This window comes from Mirounga leonina, unplaced genomic scaffold, assembly GCF_011800145.1.
Source record: "Mirounga leonina isolate KUSES-001 unplaced genomic scaffold, KU_Mleo_1.0 Mir_176, whole genome shotgun sequence".
NCBI lineage: Eukaryota > Metazoa > Chordata > Mammalia > Carnivora > Phocidae > Mirounga > Mirounga leonina.
In genome coordinates, this window is record NW_023270454.1 from 32,937,675 (window position 1) to 32,961,634 (window position 23,960).

The 23,960-nt window shown below is 37.7% G+C and overlaps 2 protein-coding genes across 12 annotated transcripts in view; one reads left to right on the forward strand and one right to left on the reverse strand.

Moving 5' to 3' along the window:
* ARFIP1 (ADP ribosylation factor interacting protein 1) overlaps positions 1-14,609 on the reverse strand; it is a 125,398-nt gene extending 110,789 nt beyond the window's left edge. For 5 of the 9 annotated variants that reach the window (XM_035022886.1, XM_035022884.1, XM_035022880.1 and 2 more), the window contains exons 1-2: positions 14,259-14,473; positions 1,006-1,085 (exon numbers count right to left, since the gene is read on the reverse strand). In XM_035022886.1, coding sequence (XP_034878777.1) covers positions 1,006-1,083 — 78 coding nt within the window. In that variant the 5' untranslated portion in view covers positions 1,084-1,085; positions 14,259-14,473. Of the gene's footprint in view, positions 1-834; positions 2,050-14,258 lie in introns of those variants that run through there. The other 4 variants (XM_035022883.1, XM_035022881.1, XM_035022888.1 and 1 more) reach the window with 4 other exon arrangements.
* Positions 14,610-14,736: 127 nt separating this feature from the next.
* On the forward strand, positions 14,737-23,948 carry TIGD4 (tigger transposable element derived 4). Of its 3 annotated transcripts, XM_035022878.1 has the most exons (3): positions 14,744-14,989; positions 21,402-21,487; positions 21,813-23,948. In XM_035022878.1, the coding sequence occupies exon 3, from the start codon at positions 22,272-22,274 to the stop codon at positions 23,805-23,807; it is 1,536 nt and encodes a 511-aa protein (XP_034878769.1). In that variant the 5' UTR covers positions 14,744-14,989; positions 21,402-21,487; positions 21,813-22,271; the 3' UTR covers positions 23,808-23,948. The 3 variants fall into 3 exon arrangements, with proteins under 3 accessions (XP_034878770.1, XP_034878769.1, XP_034878768.1); XM_035022879.1 differs by lacking the exon at positions 21,402-21,487 and having other exon boundaries at positions 14,737-14,891; XM_035022877.1 differs by having other exon boundaries at positions 21,402-23,948.
* Positions 23,949-23,960: the final 12 nt, after the last annotated feature.

Below are 23,960 nucleotides of genomic sequence, written 5' to 3' on the forward strand. Positions count from 1 at the left end.
TAAGTGGGGAAAATAACAGCTGTTCTAGTATACTATCTGAATGATACCAAACTGTTCTAAGGTTCAAAATGGGAAAATATGAAAGTGCTACTCTATAAATCGTTACACACTATAAACATGAGAGGCTTTACTAGTATTAGGTATTTAAAAACATCTGATAACTTGAATTTAATATAAAATTAACTTTTTTCATATTTTTCTCTTTACTCTAATGAACTAGTGGTTCATTGAACCATCAGAGAAGTGGTTAGAATCATTTGTAGAACTTCCAAAAAGAAAAAAAAACTCAAAACCCAGATGGCCTGGTACTATCACGGTAGCTTCAGATTCAGTGAGTCAAAAGCAAAGTTCAGAAGAACTCAGGTTTTTTGTTTTGTTTTTTTTTTTTAAATCTATACTTGGGATTCTGATGCATACCTAACTAAAGACAGTATACGGAAGTAGACAGGTTCAAATATGAACCTATTACTACATTATTTCAACAGAAACCTCATTTCATGTTTAAGTTAAAAACTATAGGGATGCCTGGGCGGCTCAGTCAGTTAACTGTCTGCCTTTGGCTCAGGCCATGGACCCAGGGTCCTGGGATCAAGTCCCGCATCGGGCTCCCTGCTCAGTGGGGAGCCTGCTTCTCCCTCTGCCTGCTGCTTCCCCTGCTTGTGCACTCACTCGCTCTCTCTCTCTCTCTCTCTCCCTCTGACAAATAAAAATCTTAAAAATAAATAAATAAATATAACAATTAAAAGCTATACTTTGACCCCAACTTTTATATTCATATTTATGTGACAAGTATATTCTAGAATTTCAGATGCCCAAAAGTAAATAGCAACTTACTTCCCGTTTTTGAAGAAATCTCTCTCTTCCCACTCCTTTCCTGTGTCTATGTGTGTAAAAGAGTTTATTCAGAATGGCACATGTTTAGATCAACTGAGTCAATTTGGACAGTCTAAAACTTTGATTGAGATGGGCTGATTTCAAAAAACCATAGAAATATCACCCAATCACCTCAGAATTAGACTTGACTTCTTCTGTGCCTGGTTTAGATGCACCAAGAGTTGTAGTATCATTGCTGCAGTCAGACATACCTAAAAGTAAAATGTGTTAAGCACACATTAAATAATTTAGTTAAAAAAGCTGTATAATCTCACCAATATTCTTAAACAAATATTCTGTAACATAACTAATTTATTTGTAGTCAGAATGTGCTTTGCAAAATGATCTATAATCACATGAGTATCTATTGATTATAACAGGTAAACAATTCTAAAAAGCAAAAATTAAAAAAAAAAGTATGTAGAATGTTAAAAATACAGACCTCAATGATTAAGAAATAATTTCATACAATTATTTTAGATATGAAACAAAATTTAAAAGATCAGAGGGTCAACTTGATTTGACAGATGAAAAAACTCATATCCAAAGATATCTGAAGCCAAAATATTATTCATGGTCTACATAAACCCAAAGTTTTAGACCAGAACTCAGACCTCTTCTACTTTCCTGGCCAGTGCTCTTTCGAACTGATAACAGATATGACTGGTCATTCTCTAAGTGAAACACTATATCCAGATTTCATTAAATGAAAGTTTAATAAAAAAGAATTTAATAGACTATTTCTGCTTCTAACTTATTCAACAACATTTAGAGAACGCCAACTATTTATGAAGAACTCTGCTAGGCACTAAGGAGAAAGAAGAGTAAAATCTAATTCACATTCTACAAGTACTCTGAATCTAATCAAGGAGACGAATAAATAATTACAAGGCACCATGTTAGGTACTATAATACAAAGAAACAAATTTTTACTTTTGAAATACACAGGAGGGAACAATTTTACAATTTCGGTTTGTAAACCAAACCCAATACCACATTAGGAAAATACAACATGAACAGGTGGGATTTATCCCAGGAATACAAGACTAGTTCAATTAGAAAATCTATTAATATAAACTGTATTCATAAATTTAAGGGAAAGAATAAAGTTTTCTTCACAGATGTCGAGAGATCTTTTGACAAAATTCAACATCCATTCAAAATGCAACATTCAAGGAGAAAGGAATCAAGGGAGACTTTCTCAACATAACTTCTCATCATGACCTTGGCTAACTGAAACTAGAGAAAGTGAAACCTCAGCTAAGGGGGGACTATTGTATATTTGAGGGATATTATTGTGTTTCAACTGTGGTTGACAAGCAAATGATCCTCTTTCTGACATGTCATCAGATCAACAGCAACCTAACACTACATCACAACATCTACGTCACTCACCTCAACTTCATCTCATCACATGGGCATTTTATCATCTCACATCACTCCAGGAAGAAGGTGAGTACAGTACGTACAATAAGATATTTTGAGAGAGAAAGAGACCACACTCACATAACTTTTATTACAGTATATTGTTATAATTGTTCCACTTTATTACTGTTGTTAATCTTTTTTTTTTTAAGATTATTTACTTATTTATCTCAGAGAGAGAGTGAGAGTGAGAGAGTGCACGCACAAGCAGGGGGAGCTGCAGGCTGAGGGAGAAGCAGGTTCACCGCTGAGCAGGGAGCCTGATGCAGGACTTGATCCCAGGACCCTGGGATCATAACCTGAGCTGAAGGCAGACGCTTAACCAACTGAGCCACCCAGGCATCCCTGTTATTAATCTCTGAACATGCCTAATTGATAAATTAAACTTTATCATAGATATCATAGATATGTATGTGTAGGAAAAACACACAGTATATATAGGGTTTGGTACTATCCATACTTTCAGGCATCCATTGGAGGTTTTGGAATGTATCCCCCACAGATAAGGAGAGACTACTGTAAAGAGTTCTTAAAGAAAAAACATAAAAAACCAGATTGAGAGCAGGAAAAAGACATGAACAGAAAATTCACACACACACACACAAGATATTAAAATAGCCCTTCAAAATATAAAAATGTTCAAAATTCACTCACAATTAGAGAAGTGTAAGTTAAAACACCAAGATACCATTTCTCACCTATTAGACTGGCAAAAAAAATTTAAACATAACAAAAACATTCTGTTAGTGAGGAAATAAAGAAAAATAGGCACTCTCATAGTATACTGCTGATGGGAATACATATTGGTACAACCATTCTGGAGGGAATTTTGGTGATGCTTAAGAATATCACATACGGATTTACTGTTGGACCCAGCAATCTCAATTCTAGGAATCTATCCTGGGAATACACCTCCAACAATACAAAAATACATAGACATTGCAGTATTCTTCATAAATGCAAAATATGAGAAACAGCCTAAAGGTCTGTACATGGGAAAACGACTGAATAAACTATGGTACATCCAAAGAATGGAGTACTATGCAACTGTAAAAAAAAAAAAAAAAAATGAGGACGATTTCTATGATACGGAGTTATTTCCAGGACATACTGTTAAGTGAAAAAAGCAAAACAGGAGTTATCATCTGCTCCCCCTATATTCAACAGCAGCACCAATTAGGAAAATATATCATTATTATCGAGCTCAAGAAAAGGCCAAATAACCCTAGGCATATAGGGAAACAGGAAATCAAATTTCTGAGAATTACAGAGATGATTACTAAATCTGTGTTTTATTCATATTCTTTAAATGCTCTGACCTTCACATTTATTTTTTAGAAGTTTGTTCACAACTTTGATAACTAATATACATGGGAACAAAAAGATTTAAAAAGTTAATGACTTGTAACGTGTACTGTTTAAATTATGTGTTTTTTGATCTTTACATAAATTCAGTTATCTTTAAAAACTGTTTTCAAAATAGGGGCACCTGGGTGGCTCAGTCAGTTAAGCGTCTGCCTTCTGCTCAGGTCATGATTCCAGGGTTCTGGGAAAGAACCCTTGTCAGGCTCCCTGCTCAGTGGGGAGCCTGCTTCTCCCTCTTCCTCTGCCCCTCCCCCTGCTTGTGCACATGCATGCTCTCTCTCTCAAATGAATAAATACAATAAAAAAAAAACTGTTTTCAAAATAAAATGATAAATTACTATTACAAAACTATCATTTATGCTCAGGCTTCATAGGCCAATTTGTACTGCAGGTCAAAAATGCCTCAAGTCATCTCTGGGGCTCTACTTCTATAAATCAGCCAGAGGTATTCATTAACTAATGAGTGTAAGAACAAATGACCTATAAAGAGAATTATTAATTAGCACTTGTAAAAAGTACATAAATAATATCACCCGAAGTTTATAATTCAACTGTTTGAGATTGTTTTTGATTTTATTATTAAAATCACATTTTAATTTCCATAAACTGAATAAACTAGAGCTACGCAGAGGGAAATTATATAAGAACTTTAACTGGAATTTAATGAGGGAGAATTCTATGCCCTACAATACTTAAATGCACTTAAGAGTCTTCCTAGGACCCAAGAAAGAGAAGCCAGGAGGTACTAGATTTGCCAGGATACTGGAAGAAGAAACAAAAGATTCCATGGATATCAGAAAAGAAAAACTGCATTTATAGTCTCCACGATGCAAATGAGTTAAAGACTGGAAGCCTAATACTAAACCATTACTAGTTTTAAACCAAGTAATAAATTCACTGGAGAAGTCTTATTTTCCCCATTCAGATCGTGTTAGAGAAACTAATGAGAAGTAAAATTTTAAGACTCTCAAAACTAAATTATTCCTTGAAAAGAAAACTAGCTGTAAGTAAACTCTAAATTATTCAATGTACTGTGGTCTCATTCTTCATAAATGACCAGTCAAGTTCCAGAACATTAGCAGTGAAGCCAACCAAGAACCAAAAGAATTGGAATACTTTAATTCTGTTACTAAATTCCCAAATGGAATAAGTGTTGTTAAACAGAAACCATGAGTTTTTCAAATTAAGGTATTCACATAGCACACAGAGTCTGAAATGGTATGATCAAGGCACAGGAAGGCAGATATAAACAGGATAAACATGGCACATCATATTAGAATGGGAATTTACATTTTTTATTAAAATAAGTACTATATTATGGGATCTAAAGCAATATTCACTTGAATAAAACAATATACCTAAGTCTTCTAAGAAATTTCTTGGATTTTTGCAACAAAATATGAGCCTCCAAAGAAACATCTGAAAAAGAAAAGAAAATCTGAAAAGGGATACATCTTTCTAGGGGTACTTTAGTAAAAAAGTTGGAGAAATAGTATAAATAATTATAATATATGGGACAAAGCAGCTCTGACTGGTCAGTCAAAGACAATGCTAAGGAAGTAAATACAGAAAACTGAAAGGAAAAAGTAGCAAAATGGCCTTGCTTTAATCCAAACTTGCTTAGTTTCTTTAAACTACTATATTGCTGCTATTCCAGAGACTGGTTACCAGGCTAAATATTAAAGAAAAGTGACTCTATTTCTTTCATTCTTGATGGAATCTACAGAATATATTTTCTTGCTCATGGATAAACACAGAATGGTAAGACTTGCTTTAATTTCATAATTTAATCTGAAATTTCAACTTGAACTAACTTATTTACCAAAAAAAAAGTTAAAATACATAGTGACATTAAATAACTACATGTGTTTAAAGTTGAAAAATAATATCCAAAATACAGAAGCTTTCTGCTTTAGTCAAAACAATTTAAAATAATTTTCATTTTTATGATAGTTTTCTTAACATAAGGAAAAAAATCCTTTAACCCACTGTCCAATGCAAATGATACTGAACAAAAAATGGTTTCCACCACGCAATATGTTCAAAATACAATTACATTCCCTTTCCTAAGTAGAATAACCAAATAAACAGAAGTAAGATAATAAAGAACCATTTACATTATGCTGCTGTCTGTATGTCAACAATTACCTTGTATCTGTAAAAGCTATTTTGCTAGATATCTCTAAGTCCTTTTGGGTAGTGGTAAATTAAGATTAAGTTGCTCATTAGGATAAACCATCAGTCTAGATAATTCAAAAATAGAAAGCTTTGACAAAATATAGTTAATTCTCAATTATATGTAATAATGAGAAACAATTTAAAAATCAATATTCAGGGGCACCTGGCTGGCTCAGTTGGAGGAGCATGCAACTCTTGATCTTGGGGTCGTGAGTTTGAGCCCTATGCTGGGTGTAGAGATTACTAATAAAAATAAACTTTAAAAAATAAAACTCAATATTCAACTATTCCCATTCCTACCACCATTACTAGTTTTAAACCAAGTAATAAATTCACTGGAGAAGTCTTATTTTCCCCATTCAGATCGTGTTAGAGAAACTAATGAGAAGCAAAATTTTAAGACTCTCAAAACTAAATTATTCCTTGAAAAGAAAACTAGCTGTAAGTAAACTCTAAATTATTCAGTGTACTGTGGTCTCATTCTTCATAAATGACCAGTCAAGTTCCAGAACATTAGCAGTGAAGCCAACCAAGAACCAAAAGAATTGGAATACTTTAATTCTGTTACTAAATTCCCAAAACTATATAAAATAAACCCCTCAATATTCACAGGTAATTGTTTTCAGTGGAAAAAAGTTCAGAGTAAATAATCTAAGAATACTGCTTAAACACAAATACAGATACTAAATATTTAGAGATATGTATATTTACATGAGTTGGTGTATATTTTTAGAAGCAACCACAGCAAGAATGAGCACACACAGTTCCCAGATATTGATTTCTAATACCATTCTCCAATAAAGGGAACCAGCACTCCTTGGAGAAATGGCTGATTCTAGGACTGGGGCAGGAAATATACAAGATGAGTCTGCAACATCTTGTAGTGCCAGAAAGTAAAGATGTGCTAAAAAAAAAAAAAAACCCCAAAAACAAAAAAAAACAAACCACCACCAACAAACCAAACAAAACAACAAAATCCTCACAATGATGGGGATATGTCAAAGGAATATAAAAACCAACTGAAACAGCTCCCGATGGCCAAAGCTGAAGCAATCTGAGCAACAAATAAAGTTGTATTGGATTATAAGTCAAAATATAAATACCCATGAGTCAATATTCATATAAATAAATGGTTAAGTTAATAAATGAGGACAAGGAGATGAATTTCCCTTGCCGAAGAATTCCAAAAAATTCACACACATACTCCACTATTAAGGAGATGGAACGTAACTCCCTACTTCTTAAGCATGTACTTCAACTAATAGTGACTTTCTTCTAAAAAGTATGCAAAGGTGGGGGGAGAAGTAACTTTACAGAGGACACCACGAAACTGATAAACCCTATCTCAAGCCAGGTGACCAAGGTTAACAACAGTGGTAAGGCACACTGATAGTATTTATTCTTCATATGATGAGGATGTCACTTTACCTCTGTGGGTCTTCCTCGCCAAAACACATTATCCAGTCTAATCCTAAGAATAGCATCAGACAAATCTCAATTAAGGGATAGTCTACAAAATATCTGACCAGTAATTCTCAACTATCAACTTGTAATCAAAATGAAGGAGTCTGAGAATCAGTCAAAACCAAGAGGGCACATGACAACTAAATGTAATGTGGTATCTTGGCATAGAAAAAGGACATTAGGAGAAAACTGATGCAATTTGAACACAGGTTAGTACATATGAATACTGGTTCATGAATTGTGACAAATGTACCATACTAATGCAGTATGTTAACAATAAGGGAAACTGGGCATGGGGTATAGTGGAATCACTACACTATCTGCAATAATTCTATAAAACTGTTCTAAAATAAGAGTTTATTATAACATAATCTAAGAATACTGTGCTATATTTTATAATAATTAGTTTTCAATATTCATATCAGGTACTGAGCTAGGTAGGTCATAGGGATTTAAGAATCAGCCAAAAAAGAAAATAAGATTTGGTCCTATCTTCATGGAGTTTGGAGGCAAAGGGAAGAGAAAGACAATCATATAATCACACACAAAATGTAAATTTTAACTGTGGTAAATGTGTGTTCTGGGAGGTTAGAGTATCTAATCTCAGAGGTTAGAGTATTCCCTAAGGAAACAAAACTTCTGTTGAAGTGTGAAGGATAGCTAGGAGCTAACAAGAGAAGTGAAATGTAGAAGAGTGACCCAGACAGGGAAAAAAGCATGTGCAAAGGCTCTGTAATGGCAAAGAGCAAGACAAGTACAAAGGACTAAAAGGTGGCCAGCATGGTTGAAGTGGAGAGTTAAGCAGAACACTGTATACGAGGAGGCTGGAGGGTGAGGATGAGTTAAGCATTGTTAAGGGGTTTTATTTTTATCCTAGAAGCAGTGGGACGCCATAGAAAGATTGGGGAGGTGGAGAGAAGAGTAACAATCAGATGTGTGTTTCAAAATAAACCACTACGCCTTCAGGATGGTTAATGGACTAGAGAGTGGCCTAAACAGAAGTGGACAGGCAAGAATGGAGGCTACCGTAGAAATTTCAGGCAAGATGATGGTAACAAAATAATGTGGTGGTAGTGGAAATGGGAAGAAGTAAACAGATTCAAGAGATATCCAGAAAGCAAGATTAATAAAACTTGTTGACAGACTGGATGTAACCGGGAGAGGGAGTTATTAAGAACCACTCCCAGGGGCGCCTGGGTGGCTCAGTCGGTTGAGCGACTGCCTTCGGCTCAGGTCATGATCCTGGAGTCCCGGGATTGAGTCCCGCGTCAGGCTCCCTGCTCGGCAGGGAGTCTGCTCCTCCCTCTGACCCTCCCCCTTCTCATGTGCTCGCTCTCATTCTCTCTCTCTCAAATAAATAAATAAAATCTAAAAAAACAAACAAACAAACAAACAAACAAAAAAAGAACCACTCCTAGTTTTCTGGATTTTACAACTGGAAAGATAATGGAGTCACTCACTGAAATAAGGAACAAAGAAAGATGAACATTTGGGTTTTCTTTTTTTTTGTGGGGGGGGGGCTGTGGAAGTGAAGGGGAAATCAATTTAGTTTTAGACATGTTGTGTTTGAGATACCTTTTACATACTCAAGAGAGGGCACCAACCAGAAAGCAAAATATATAGGTCTAGAGCTCAGAGGAGAGAGAAAACACACCCTTAGAAAAGCTGTCCTCTTTATCCTAGAAAAGCAGTTAACTATAATCCCCAAATATCTAAGAAAAACATTAGACTTTGACCATCTGGATTTAGTTAAAATAAAAAGCTGAGAGAGAATATGGCAATAATATTTCATCAGCTAAAACAAAAACTGCTAGGCACCATGGGCAATACAGAGATTTTTAAAATCTTGGTTCAATAGTACAGCAATTATGTCACAAATCATATAGTATTTTAAAGTTTTAGCAGGGCTGGCCAATGTTGTTGGGAATGTTTTATACCTGCACTACCCAGTAAAGTAGCAACTTAGCCACATGTGGCTGTTGAGCACCTGAAATGTGACTGATGTGACTGAGGAACTGAATTTTTACTCCTATTTTATTTTAAACAATTTAAATAGCCACATGTGGCTAGTGCTACAGTATGAGAGCTCGTTTAGAGCTTCCTCATCTATTTCATCTAACCCCCAGCAACTACCGTGCAAATTAACTAACAGTGGATGTAGGTGACAGAGGGATTAGAGCACTAGAAACTCTCATTTCATCTGCTTATATTATTTGAATTTTAATTTGAAGAATATATATTACTTGTATAATTAAAATATTTTTAAAAGTCATTAATATGCCATAGAGAAAAATTAGTAAATACAGAAAGAACAAATAAAAATAATCTGTAAACCTACCTTTAAGAAATAATCTATAATTAGTATTAAGTCATATATGAAGAGGATCTGTATTTTTTTAACACTTTTGTTAGGAGCACCTATAGCACCAATGGTCCAAGTCACTGAGTTGTATCACACTACTCTTCTACCCCACCCCCATCTCAAAACAATTTGGAAATCTTTTAAAAAAGACAGCCACCATCTCTAGAACTCAACCTCAAAACTGCCAAAAATAAACACCTAATAGTCCACTTGGCTAGCTCCCTTTACCACCATCACCCTTTGCCCCCAATGTCACACACTTTAAATGGAACCCAATCTCTACCCTACAATGTCATGAAATCATTCAGTCACTATAGTGAAAAGAGTACAAGCTTTGGAGCAAGCAACTTTGGTTATTAGTCTGTGGTTCTCCTTTACAGCTTGGGTGACCTTGGACTAATTACTTCTGCTGGTTTATATACCTGTTTCTTCATGTTAATAGAAAATAAGAATAACTAGTATCTAATATACCTAATATAGCATCTACAAAGCATAATGCCTAGCCAGAGTAGCACTTAATAACTGACAACTATTATGGACTTCCATGTACCTAGCCCTGCCCTTGATGCCTTGAAAGTAGCACTTAAACAAAACAGATAGGGTCCTGGCCATCCTGGAGGTTACATGCCACTGACTTAACTCCCAGGGACTCTTTCCACGTGGGATTTGAATTCCTGATCCACCCCTTATTACATGTGTGACCTTATACAAAGCACTTTATCTAAAATCTCAATTTTTTCATTTCTAACATGGTAATATTTGCTCCACCTACTTGATATGGCTGGAGTAAAACTAAGAGTAAAATGGAGTATGGAAAAAACTGGAGTAAAATAAAGTATGAAAGTGCTTTGTAAATTATTATATACTAAATAAACAGAAGGTATTAAAGTAACATATTCCTCTTCTCCAAGGCAAATCATACTTGGCACCAGTGTGCCAAGAATGAATTATAGATGTGCTGAAATATTGACCCCTCTTTCGGACTTCAGGGAGCCAGGGAGAGCCAGGCTATATAGTCTGCCATACAAGTAAATCATTTCCGCCATGATGCAGAAAAGTCTGAAAACCTTGTTCTAAAATACTATCTCATGCTAGCAGAAACCGGAGTTGGCCAACTGACTCCTCTGGATATTTAGGCCTCATCACCAACTCCACGGTTCTTATGATCCTGCTTCAAAAACTGCATCACAGTTCCCTAAAAGGTCAAAGATCAAGCCTGAACATCAAGGAGCTATTAGTCCAATGCTATCACAGATATACAAAAATAAAACAAAATAAAAACTCTTAGATGAGAATATGGCAAAGATACTGCCATATTTTCACAAAAGATCTGAGCTATTTCCAGCAACACCCTAAGATAAAGGTTTAGAAATCATGAAGAGAAGAATAAGAGACAGAAGAAGAAAGAGAAAAGGAATAAAGGAAAGGGAAAAAGAAAAGATATACTTTTATAGACAATAGCTGAGAATCTGCAAGAGCTATTCAGTGGCTTCCATGGCTGCCTAAAGCTAGTAGACCAAAGATAACAAGATTATTTTCAGATTCTCTTGTTTTATAGTGTTTTTCACACATCCTAGAACTAATGCTGGTACATATCTGACTTTCAGACTGTCATGGTTCCTAAGTCATCATCTTTCATATTACGTGGAACAGGTCTTTCCAGTCTGTACATATATTGATAGTTTTTTCATCCATAGCCATATTAGCTTAAATTCCCTGTGGAGGGGTGCTTGGGTGGCTCAGTCAGTTAAACATCTGACTCTTGGTTTCAACTCCAGTGGTGATATCAGCGTCATGAGATGGAGCCCCGAGTCGGACTCCACAATGAGCATGGAGTCGGCTTGGGATTCTCTCTCCCTCTCCCTCTGCTCCTCCCTCCCATTCTCTCTCTCTCCCAAAATAAACAAATGAATCTTAAAAAAAAAATTCCCTGTTGAATTTATTCCTTCCTTCATCCTGAGTTTATTCCTTACTCCATCCCAAATCTATCATTCTTGGATGTATTTATACCTCCAGACTCTTACAAAGCCAAGTTTATTACTTAAAACCTTTTTCTCACTTTCCACTCCTCACGTCATAATAAACCCACACAATCTATATACACACAGATTTATATCCATCCCCATGGGAAAACTCTATCAAATAAACACTCCATAGGCTTTCGCCAAGTTCATTTCTTTGTGTCATACTTTTAGGTATGACATTCAAAAAGGTGTTCATCTACTGAAGATTAATAAGGGAAAAGATCTTCTTTTCTTAACAGCTGATAGGAATAAGGTGAGATACCCCCAAGTCATGCCAAAAATGATGTAAAGGAAATATGGTAGAAGCAGTTTAGAGTAGTAGTTAAGAGCTCGAGTCTGGAGTCAAACAACCTAAGTTCAATCCTGGCTCCACCAGTGTGCTTCTGGGCAGATTACTTTGGCTTCAGTTAATCACTTAGTTTTAGTTTCTTCATCTATAAAAATGGAGATTTTAGGCAACTTTTGCCGTGAGGATTAGATGAGATAGTCACGTAAAACATTTAACATAATGCCTGGCACAAAGTAAGCAAACAAATGTTAATTGTTTAGTGTCAGATATAACCTATCTGCTGACTTTGTCATCAGCTTAGAAAGAAACTAATTCAGCATAATCTACTCTTTATAAAATTATGTTTTCTGCTCCTCCAAGTGATGAAAGACTTCAGAAAATAATTTTGTGAGCAGAAGAATCTGGTTACTCTACACAAACTATGATAAGCTGTATAGGTCTCTTCAAGTTCTAACATTCTACGAAACAAGAGGCAAACGTTTAGAACTTCAACCCTCAACCAATAAACACTTCCCAACCAAATCAGTAAGTTCAAGTACACACTCTAAACTCACATTAAGTTTGGAGGGATACTAACCTATTCACATGAAAGAACAATCATTAAAATACGTAATATAGAGAAGGAAAGGGGATGACAAGATAAGCAGGAACATACCAAAAATTTAAGCACTACACTACTGAAATTATCTTATTTGCCATTCCTAGCAAAGCCAAAGTCTCAAGGGAAAAACAAGAAAAGGAAAGCAAAGGACAACCAAAATTTAAATTTTTTGTTCTGAACTGTACCTAGTAGGTTGGTGGTATTTAATATGTATTACATAATAATTAACCACATTAATTTGTAAACCCACTGGATCTCCACAGCATTGGTCACAAACAGCTATCCATAAAAAGAAACCTCAAAACCACAAATCAGGAACTAAATAAGTAGGCAGTCTTGCTTCCTTCTCGAGGTCTAGGAAAGAATTCAGAAACACTGACATTTTGAAGTAGTTAAGAGATTTCAGTATAAAGCTAGAATCTCTGCTTTCTACTCTCCCAATACAAGCTATTTACAGTTTGTAAAAATAAAATGCCACAAAAAAAAGTTGTCATTAACTTGAACAAGACACTGAGGAATGGTTTTTAATCTCTCTGGAGGATTTATATCTCCTCTGAGAATCTGATTTTTGTAAACGGACATTCTCCCCCAACTCCCCATGCACTCAAACAAAATTCTGCACATAATTTCAGGGGTGGGGATGAGAAGACCCCTGGAAGTTATGGACTCCTAGACTATGGACCCCAAGGCATAACCCAGGATTAAGGCAAACTAATTTATTAATTTGAAAAGGAATGAAAGTAACTGAGGCAGAGATTTTCATTCAAATAATAAAATTAGAAATATTTTCTATTTTCTCAGACAAGGAGTGTTGGACGTGGTCAGGAGAGGGTGTTGGTCGTGTAGAGCAAGGAAAACAAAGATAAGAAACGAGTTAGAGAAATTACGTACTTTAGAAGAAAACAAAGGGAGGAGACAGAAATCCTAAAAGGGGATGGCTTAAGGATTGTAGGAAGTGTAAACTATAAACTTTTTGAGATCAAAGGGTTCAAGAGGGAGATAAAAACATAACAAAGGAAGCAATAAAGTAAAAAGAAAAAGCGTCTAGAAACTGTTCTTAAAAAAAAAAAAAAAAAACCAAAAAAACCTCTTTCCTTTTCCTAGACACGTAAACACTAACTTGGCAAAAAGGAACGGACGAGAAAACGACAGCACGACTTCCTCCCCAAACTCCAGCATTCCTTGGCCGTCCTCACAAGCACAGACCTGGGACGTTTCTTAGGCAAGGCTCCAACCTGCACCACTGATTGCCCCGTGAACCTCTGGGAGGGACTATCACTATCTCCATTCCTCTCGCTGAGGGAGAGAGGAAGTAAGGGATGCAGAGAGAGCCGGAGAAAAATAAACACTGGACATCAGACCTGAAGGTGGCCCACTCCGAGACTTAGTCGAGAAAGACCTGGATCCTGCCACCCCTTTTTCTATCCGACACACGCGAGGATGAGAGAGTGCAGCCTTGCAAGGGCCAGTCCTCCCTTTTCACCGGCTGTTTCGGGGACACAGGGGGTTGGGGCAGAAACGAAAGGCCGAACACTTGGGCAGATACGGCACAGCCTAGGGACAGAAGTGTCCAGTGAAAGTCCGGAACGGCAAGCTCCAGAGGCAACGTGTCCGCCCCCACCAACTACCTCGGACGAGCCTGCCCCTCCCTTCCCTGCGGGCGGGCTCCGCCCTCACCTGTCTGCGGGGAACTCGGCGGCTCTCACGTCGAGGATTATCCCTGCCGCGGCTCTCTGGAATCGCCTCAAACCTGGCACGAAGTGAGCGGAAACGCGACCTGGGCCTTTTCCTTCTTCCCCTCCCCCCACGCACCTCGGATTCTCGGGGGCGGGGAGCAACTGCAGCTGTCACGGCTTCACACTGACCAACCGCCGCGGACACTCAGACCGGCAGCCTCTCAACCCGGCCTGCAGCACCAACACGGAGAGCGGCGGAGCCGGAAGTGAGGAGACCGGAAGTAGCGTTGTCCTTGGCCCTGGACGGCCTCTCTCTCCCTCAATCTGGCTCGGCCCAGCCACATCTCGATGGTGCCAACGCGCCTCCCTTGAGGCCTCCTCCGCCCCTCTCCTGGAGGCTGGCCCCGCCCCTCCCGCTGCGGCCCTAGCAACCACATCCGGGGCTCCGCGGGTGCTGTTGCCCGGGTAATTTTCTGGCGGCGCCCGGGTCCCAATGCACCTGCCAGAGCCGGGAGCTTGCAGAAGGGCGCGCGGGCCTGGTGTTGAGTGGTCGGAGGTCTCCTGGAGCCCTCAGCATCCCTTCTTTCTCACTCATACACCCCAGCTTCACGCGTTAGGCTTCCCCCAGCAGACGGTGAGCCGGTGCCGGGAGGGTGGAGGTGGACGTAGCTCGCCGCCACGCATATCACAGGAGAACCAAAGCTTTCTCAGCTGCTGGAGAGCACGTAGAAGGTTGTTTCGGTCCCGCGGGGGGTGGGAGGGTGGAGGGAATGCGGGGTTAAGGGAACAGACGGGATGCGGGCGCCTTACCCTCGCTTCCCCGGTTCTTGGAGCGCCCCACTCCGGCCACGTCACTCACGCCCACCCCCTTCAAGAAGACCAGACCTCCAAGCCTGGCATCCCTGAGTTCTTGTTTGTAATCACTCTCTGCGCTGCTCGCTCGCCGACGGTGGACCCCTTATACATTTTCTTTCCTGCTCCTGTTTCTTTATCCAGATGACTGAGTTCTGCTTTATTTGCTCGCCCCATTTCTTCTTAGGTAGATCATTGCCCTGTCTACAGAAACCGCTGAACAATCCTCTCTGAGCCCTTTGTAGTTTACTAAGTTGAGACCCCAACCTGTACTGTGGATACTCTCCCTACCCCCGGCACTGAATGGAGGGAATGTATGGCTGCACAGTGGTGCTAGACACACCTGAAGCTCATTTGCAAACAGTACCTACAGTTGATCCATCCACATACATCTCCCATCAAGGTTCTGAGCTGTTTTTCCTTTGAAAGCCTTGCATGCTCATTTTTACCGCCATTTCACTTGGAGAAATGCGAAGGGTAACAGTGCATTCTGTGGGATTTACTCTTCTTTAGACTGTACTTCTCACCTGCCTTTGTCATATTAGCTGATGAGACATTTTTAATGGCTAAGTGCCCAAAGACAGACCTTTGCCTTTACAAATTCTAGGGAGTTTCAGCATACTGAATCATATATCCCTGTGCAAATATCTTCCCCATATCCGTGAATAGTAAAAACCCCTGAGGACACAAAAGTTTCAAAAGTAAGTAACATTATTTATCGGCTGAGATCTCCAGGACACTTCCTCTGTCAAAAACAGTACTGAAGTCTCAAAACATGAATCTGTGTATAAAGGACCCTCATCTTAAGTGGCTTTGTCCTTAACAAAAAGAGAAGAGCAAATGTATATGCCAGTTCACTCAAACTGTAACTTCAGTTCTATAGCCTACTGTGGACTTTTCTGTTCAAAGCCATCCTGTTAGTCTTCTCAGTTATAAGAAAAGGATCCCAATCTAGAATAATTACTGCTCTTGTTGTATAGGAACAGAATGGAACTGAGCAGCTAAGTACAAGTATTCTTAGTTTCAGAAGGGTAATTAGGAAGAGGAGCATGGTAGTGCTCAGTGGTGCTTGAATGATCTGTACTTAACTGTTTGAGTTGGCTGGCACCTTAAGGATTCCTGCCAGGTGTCTCTTGAGTTTGGGGATGCTTAGCTTCATTAGAGTTAATCTAACTATTAAACTTTTAGACTCAGAGGTGTTTCTTAAATTGGAAAGGTGGACACTTGCTTTAATTATTTGTCTTTAGCTGGTTAGTTTCCTTGGCAGCTGGTGATGTTTTTGATAGAGATTCAGATGGATTCCAAACTGCTTGGAACTCCTGCTAATTTCTGTTTGGTGAAGGTGCCGTTAATCATGTTAGGTACTTCAGTCCGGTGTGATCCTGGTACTGCACGTGATTAGTTCTCATACATAGTGCAAGGCTCCACACAGGATTAGTCTTCCCATGATTTCTGCTGCCCCAAGGGAAATTAGAATGTAGGTTGGCTCAAAGAAAACACTGGAAGCTGCTTCAGCTGGTGATGGAAGACAGTGAAATTCTATGTAATTTATTTTGGAAAAAGGAAGCAGTAGCTGGTATTTTTTTTTTGATTTGGGGGAAATTTTTGATGCTGACAGAAAGACCTTATTTTAAAGCTAAACCTGCTTAGGTGGGGATCTTTCTTTCTTTTTCTTTCTTTCTTTCTTTCTCTCTTTTTTTCTTTGCCCTAGAGTTTGGGGAATTCTGCCTGCTCATTCTCTTAAAGAATAGATTACTTCTTTTCTTTAAATTGGCATCTATGTTTGGAGAGGTAAGAAAAAAGGTAATAGTTGTCTTCTCTGTATGTTTATGACATGGGGATTATCTACTAATTTGTCTTTGTACTGTTATTGGCTATTATTCAGCTTTTGAAAAATCGGGTGCTATTTATTCACTTGGCTTGTGGGAACTCTGACAGCCTATATTTCATTTATTGACCACAAAGGGGGGCAACAGGTTAAGGAATATTATTCCTTTCTGAATGAGTTAAATGTGCACGCAACCTTTTTTCTTCACTTTAGATGTTGAATACTGTATGCTGCATATAAATAGTATTTCCTCAAGAGAAAGAAAAAGGTGCTACCTTCAAATCTTTTCTAGGGGAATTCTGGTAATGTCACAATAATTTTATCACTCTCCATCATCACCTCCCTTTTCATGGAGACATATTTAGTTAATGATTGCACAGTGTAATTCTCTGGAAACAAACCTTTGTTAGAGGATACTGATAAATGGAACATTTAAAGAAGCCCGTGAATAGTAGTCTGAGTGGAATATAAGAGTAGAAATTGTTCTGACTACAAAGAGAAAAAAACTGAAGTTTTTCATAATTCCGTTATCTAGAATTAACATTCAACATTTTGTCAATGTCTTCTTTTCTATGCATATATACTTTTCCTACATTTATTTAAGAAATTGTTATTTAGAACCTACTGTTTGCTGGGCACTAAGCACTGTAGGAATAGCCATGAGCCTCTGCCCCTGTGTAACTTACAGTATATGTTGGTTTTGTTGCCATACAGTTTTGCATTTTGCTTTTTTCACTTAAGATATTATGGAATTTTCTTCATATTATTAAATATTCTCCTTCAGTGGCTCAGTAGTGTTTCAGCATATATATTTCTTAATTTATTTACTTAGTCCTTTTTATACATTTAGGTTCTTTCCTGTTTGGTCTGTAATTATAAAACAACAATGTGGGGAATACGGTTGTATGGTAAAATTCTAAGATGACTTCCAATGATTCTCACTTTGTATAATTCCCTCCCATATGAACATGATAGGACATCATTCTCATCATGTTGTATTACATGCACAAGGGATTTTGCAGACGTAGCCAGCTGACTTTAAATCAATCAAAAGGGAGATAATCTGGATGGGCCTAAATTGCTACAGGAGCCTTTTAAGAGCAAGGAGTTTTCTCTTGCTGGTGCAGCAGAGAAGGCAGAGAGATGCAAAGCGTAAGAGAGGTTTGACAGGAGGAAGGTTCTCTATTGCTGAAATGAAAAGGGCCACGGTCAAGGACCTGAACCAGGAGCTGAGAGCAATCTCTGCTGATGGGCCAGCAAAAAACTCAGGGACCTCGGTCCTCCAACCACAAGAAGTTGAATTCTGCAAATAACCTGAATGAACTTGCAAGCAGATTCTTCCCCAGAGCCTCCAGATAACTAACATCTCGATTTCTGCCTTGTGAGATCCTAAGCAGAGGATCCATTTGAGCTCACCTGGATTTCTGGCCTGCAGAACTGTGAGATAATAAATGGGTATTTGTTTTAAGCTACTAAATGCAGCAATAGATCATGAAGACATGTGTAAGCTAGGTTATTTTTATATTTATAATTATTCTTTGGGGATAAAAATCCTAGGTATGGACTTGCTGGGTAAAAGTTATGCACATTTTTAAGGCTTTTATATCATATTACTAATTTGTCCTTCATAAGCTTTGTACCAATTTATATACCTCCTCACAAACTATGTTATGACATTCTGGCAAACACTAGATACTGCCATTCTGATAGGCAAAAACAAAAAGCAAAAAGGTATCCTGTGTTGAAAGAAGATTTACATTTCTCTTGTTACCAGTAGAATTGACTATTGTTTTCTTGGGAGTTCAATTGGTAAGTCTTTTTTTAGTGACTTGCCTATTCTTATTCTTTAGTTAGCTTTACCATTGACATAGAGAAAATAGTATTTAACATGTAGTACAATATTTCTCTGCTGTAATATTTTCAGGGAGTAGAATGATTAATGATCTTAATTGAGAGAATGGGTACTTCTGAGAAATATTACCTCCTGCCATTACTCCCTGCAAGAAATATCCGAGACATTATACTGTAGGAGAATGGAAACTGTTAACTTCATTGATTAAGCAGTATTGGTGCCTTGTTCTTTTCTAGGGAAAAAGTCTGGCTTGTCTGGTTTGGTGTTAGGCATGTGGTTGTTTTGGGAATAAAGATGTATTGTATGTTACCATGGAAAATTGTAGGTTTCACTACTGTTTTAGAAGGAAATATATACTGTTAACTCGCAGAAAACAACTAGTATCTTCCTAAATAAACATATCATTATTTTCAATTTGATCAAGATAATCACTAATCTCTGTGTATATTATATTGCTTTATATGGGAGGAAATACAAGTGACTTTTTCTATAATCCTTGTTATTTGAGATGATAGGGTTATTTCTGACAAATGATGAAATAAGGCAGAAGGAAAAGAAGGAAGGAAGAAAAGAAGGGAAAGAACAGAAGATAGAAGGGAGAGAGAAGTTGGGAGAGTCCCTTTTTCTCTTAGGGAGTAATTTTGCATGGTTTTCTCTTAAAAAATTGGTTCTTGCTACCTCAATTTCTGAAGGTTGGTATCTTCCTAATAAGAGCAAGATAATTTTAAACTGTTTATTTTGAAGTAATTGTAGATTTATAGGAAATTACAGAAAAATGTGCAGAGAGGTCCCATATGTGAGCAAGGTTTTTTTGTTTGTTTTTTAGTTGAATGGTCAAAGCTTATTTACTTAGGAAGGTCAGCCCACTTAATAGTGAGATATGGTTGCTATTTGCGTTCACGGAATTCATAAAGGCCTATTCTTCTGTTTTGCTGTAGAGGCTTGATATTGTTTGTTTTGTTTTGTTTTGTTTGGGTTTTTTGTTTTGTTTTGTTTTGTTTTTGTTAGATTCAGATAGGCATTGAAAATGCTGCCTTGGTTTGGCTTGGTGCTGGGAACATAGAGTGTCTAACTGTTATCAGAGGAGGCCACACCAGTGTGATTCAAAGACACTGTAATAAAGTGAAAAGAATAGTAGACTTTACATTAGAAAGCCTGGATTCTGGACTGCACTCAACTGCATTATAACTATATGAGCTTTGAAATTCAGTTTTATCTTCCTCCTGAGTTGTTTGGAATATAGGAAATAAAGGTGTTTGTAAATTAAAGCCCTAATTATTATTAAGACTTTTTTACAGTGACAACAACAAAAAAATCCTTTACTAGTTGTAATTCCTATGATAAAAATTACTTTTTAAAAGACAACAAAGGCAGAGGAATTTTGACAAAAAGTCTTGTCCAAAATTTTGTGCAAAAAATGCACATGACATCTTGAAACCTGGGAAGACAGAGCGAAAAACCTGAGGAACATCATGCCCACATTATTTCACACAGTAGTAACACTTCATCAAATTAGCTTGTTACTTTGGCCTGCAGTAGGCCCCGAGCTTGTAGATTCTCGTAGGGTACGTGCCACCTGGGAAGATAGGGGCAAGCCCATCTAGGTCCGTGTGCCTGTTCTCACAGTACTGTTTGATTTAAAAGAATCTCTGCTTTCAGTATATATTTCAGTGGGATTCTTGGTTTCTGTTTGCAAGTAGGATTTTGAAAAATCTTCGAATTATAAAGATCAACACAGCCAAGGGGCCATTTGAGAGAGGATAATGATGATGAGATCATCACCAAACATTCATTGAACACTTTGTAAGGTGCTAAGTGCTGTGCTGAGTGCTTTACACTAGCTTGTTGAATCTCCTTGAATGTGCAATAACCCTATGGGGTAGGTGCTGTAGTTACACCTATTTTACAAATAAGGAAGCTGAAGCTTCAAATGGTTAAGTAAACTACCCAGGATCACATAAGTTTAAATGGCAGAATCACTTGTCAACTCAGGTGTGCCTGACACCAAAGCCCAGATCCTTACGGTATGATAAGCCCTTTATTTTACAGATAAGGAAGTGGAGGTCCTGAGACGTCAAGAGCCATGGTCATTTTCCTTCTTACTCTAGTCTAGGTCTTTTTCTGCATTATATCCTCTTAACCATTTGCTTATTCCTACACATTTTGTCGATTATTTCTGGCCTCTGTGCATCTGGCTAATGTGTCAAATTAATACAAAGTTACTAGGTTTGGGGCACCTGGGTGGCTCAGTCGTTAAGCGACTGCCTTCGGCTCAGGTCATGATCCCAGGGTCCTGGGATCGAGCCCCGCATCGGGCTCCCTGCTCGGCGGGAAGCCTGCTTCTCTCTCTCCCACTCCCCCTGCTTGTGTTCCCTCTCTTACTGTGTCTCTCTGTCAAATAAATAAATAAAATCTTTAAAAAAAAAAAAGTTACTAGGTTTGTAAGCATTTAGATAAAATAATATTTTGATTTTTAAAATTTGTAATGGAATTGCTTGATTTGATTTTTAGTGAAGCCTTTTCTACCAGACTCCTCTAAAGGGGATGCTGTCTCCCATGTGCTATTAAAAGTTGAACCTTGTGACTACTGTCTGACTGTGTTTTTCTTTTAGAGAAGTCAGAGGGGGGCAGTTGTGACTTCATGTGAAAAATAGCCACCAAAGATCTATGCAGCATCATTTTTAGTTCTTTAATTTTGGTAAGCACCCATTTTTAAAACAGATTAAATTTGCCTGAATTATTTCAGAAGTATATATTACAAAGCATTTGAAAGCAAGCGAGAATTCAAAAGCACAGAGCAGAGCTAGAGGGCTTTTTACAGAGGCCCTTTAGGAGGTAAGCATTTCTCCTGGAAGCTTTGGTTATTACATTTGCAGAAACATGTTCCCGTTCTTTTCATTATTATTAAAAACATAACTAATTAGTATAAATATTCTTTTTGATATTCAATTGACACATCATTGCTAAGACAGCTTTCTTTTTTTCTCTTCTTTTCTTTTCTTTTTTTTTTTTCTATTTTCAAGAGGCAGAAGATATACCGTCAAGTCCTAGAAGCAGTCTACCACTTTCTTCTCCACCCTGAAGAGACTTGGAAATTAATGGGTAACATTTTGCTTGAAAATTACTGAATGCTTTTCCTTCTTATCTCGGAGGCCTTCTGCGGAGAATTAATAGGAGGTTGAATGTGCGCATGGATAAAATGGATCATCTTAAAGGATTGAAGTTCCAAAAATATATCAGCAGGACTGGACAGGTTTGACATAATGAGATTTCTATTTTAGCTTGACTTCTGGAACGCTGAATAAACTATAAACCGAGCCGCATAGGTCCTGGGAAGGAAGTTTCTCTTCCAAAATATTCTAGCTGTGTGTAACATTTTTCTTACTCAGAACCTTTGAAAATATATTTACTTATCAGTTTTTAGAAATTTAAAGAAACAGCCACCAGAAAGACAAGCAATCTCTACATAAGCACTGGTGGAGATGGCAGAAGCTTCCGAGGATGCCTCAGCTCTGCCCGTAACAGTGAAGAAAAAGAAAAGTTTATCCATTGAAGAAAAGATCGACATCATAAATGCAGTAGAAAGCGGCAAGAAAAAGGCAGAAATTGCAGCTGAATATGGAATAAAGAAAAATTCGTTGTCTTCTATTATGAAGAATAAAGACAAAGTTCTAGAAGCCTTTGAATCTCTGAGATTTGATCCAAAGAGAAAAAGACTGAGAACTGCTTTTTACACAGATCTGGAAGAAGCATTAATGAGGTGGTATCGAATTGCTCAGTGTCTAAATGTACCAGTTAATGGTCCAATGTTGCGTCTAAAAGCTAATGATTTTGCCCTGAAACTGGGACATAATGATTTTAAGTGCAGTAATGGTTGGCTGGATCGCTTTAAATCCAGGTATGGTTTAGTATTCAGAGCTCAACCTGTAGAAGCTACAGGTGTATCAGTAGACCCTTCAACTGTCTGGCACCAAAATGTACTTCCTTATTATTTAAATGATTATCATCCTAAAAATGTTTTTAATATAAAAGAGACTGGGCTGCTGTATCGAATGTTACCTACAAATACGTTTGCATTTAAAGGAGAAACATGCTCAATCGGAAAGTTATGCAAAGACAGAATAACTCTGGTGGTTGGGGCGAACATGGATGGCTCAGAGAAACTTCCTTTGCTTATCATTGGAAAAAACAGAAATCCACATTGTTTCAAAGGTATAAAATCATTGCCTGTGTGTTATGAAGCTAACAGAATGGCATGGATGACCTCAGATGTATTTGAACAATGGATGCGGAAGCTCGATGAGAAATTTCAAGTCCAGCAACGAAGAGTGGTGATTTTTGTTGATTCTTTTCCTTCACATCCAGAGGTAAAGAACCTAAAGTCCATTGAGTTAGCGTTCTTTCCATCATGTTTATCTTCCAAATTTATAGCTATGAAACAAGGTGTTATTAAAAGCCTTAAAATCAAATATCGACATTGTCTTATCAAGAAATTTTTAAGCTCTGTTGAAGGCAGCAAAGAATTTACATTTTCTCTACTCGATGCAGTTGATACTTTGCACCTTTGTTGGAGGGCTGTAACCCCAGAGACTATTGTTAAGAGTTATGAAGAGGCAGGATTCAAATCTCAAAAAGGAGAAAGTGACAAGACAAATGCAGAGACAGACACTGGTCTTGATTTGGTTGCCCATGCTCAGGCAGCAGGCGTGGAATTTCCTGAAGGTTTATCTATAGAAGAGTATGCTGCCCTCGATGATGATTTGGAGACATGTGAAGCTGCACCAGAAGGTGATTCGGTATGGACCAAAGAAAGTAAATCAGATGAAACTGAATTTTATACTTCTGATGAAGAGGATGATGATGGATCTCTAGGAACTGAACTCCCTTTGCCATCAAAAAATGAGGCAATAACTGCTTTAGATACTCTTAAAAATTTTCTTAGAAGTCAAGATATGAATGATGAGCTTCATAATTCTTTAGCAGACCTTGAAATTTTTATTAACTCATCATCTAAATAATTATTTGTGGTACAACATCTGGAGAGTAATAGCTTTTCCTGATGTATTTTACCATATGAGGTATATAAAGGGAAAATACCACTTAAACATAAAAAAAAAAAAAAAAAACTTTGGTTTAATTGCATATGTCTTTGACCTGAATAGCAAAGTTCC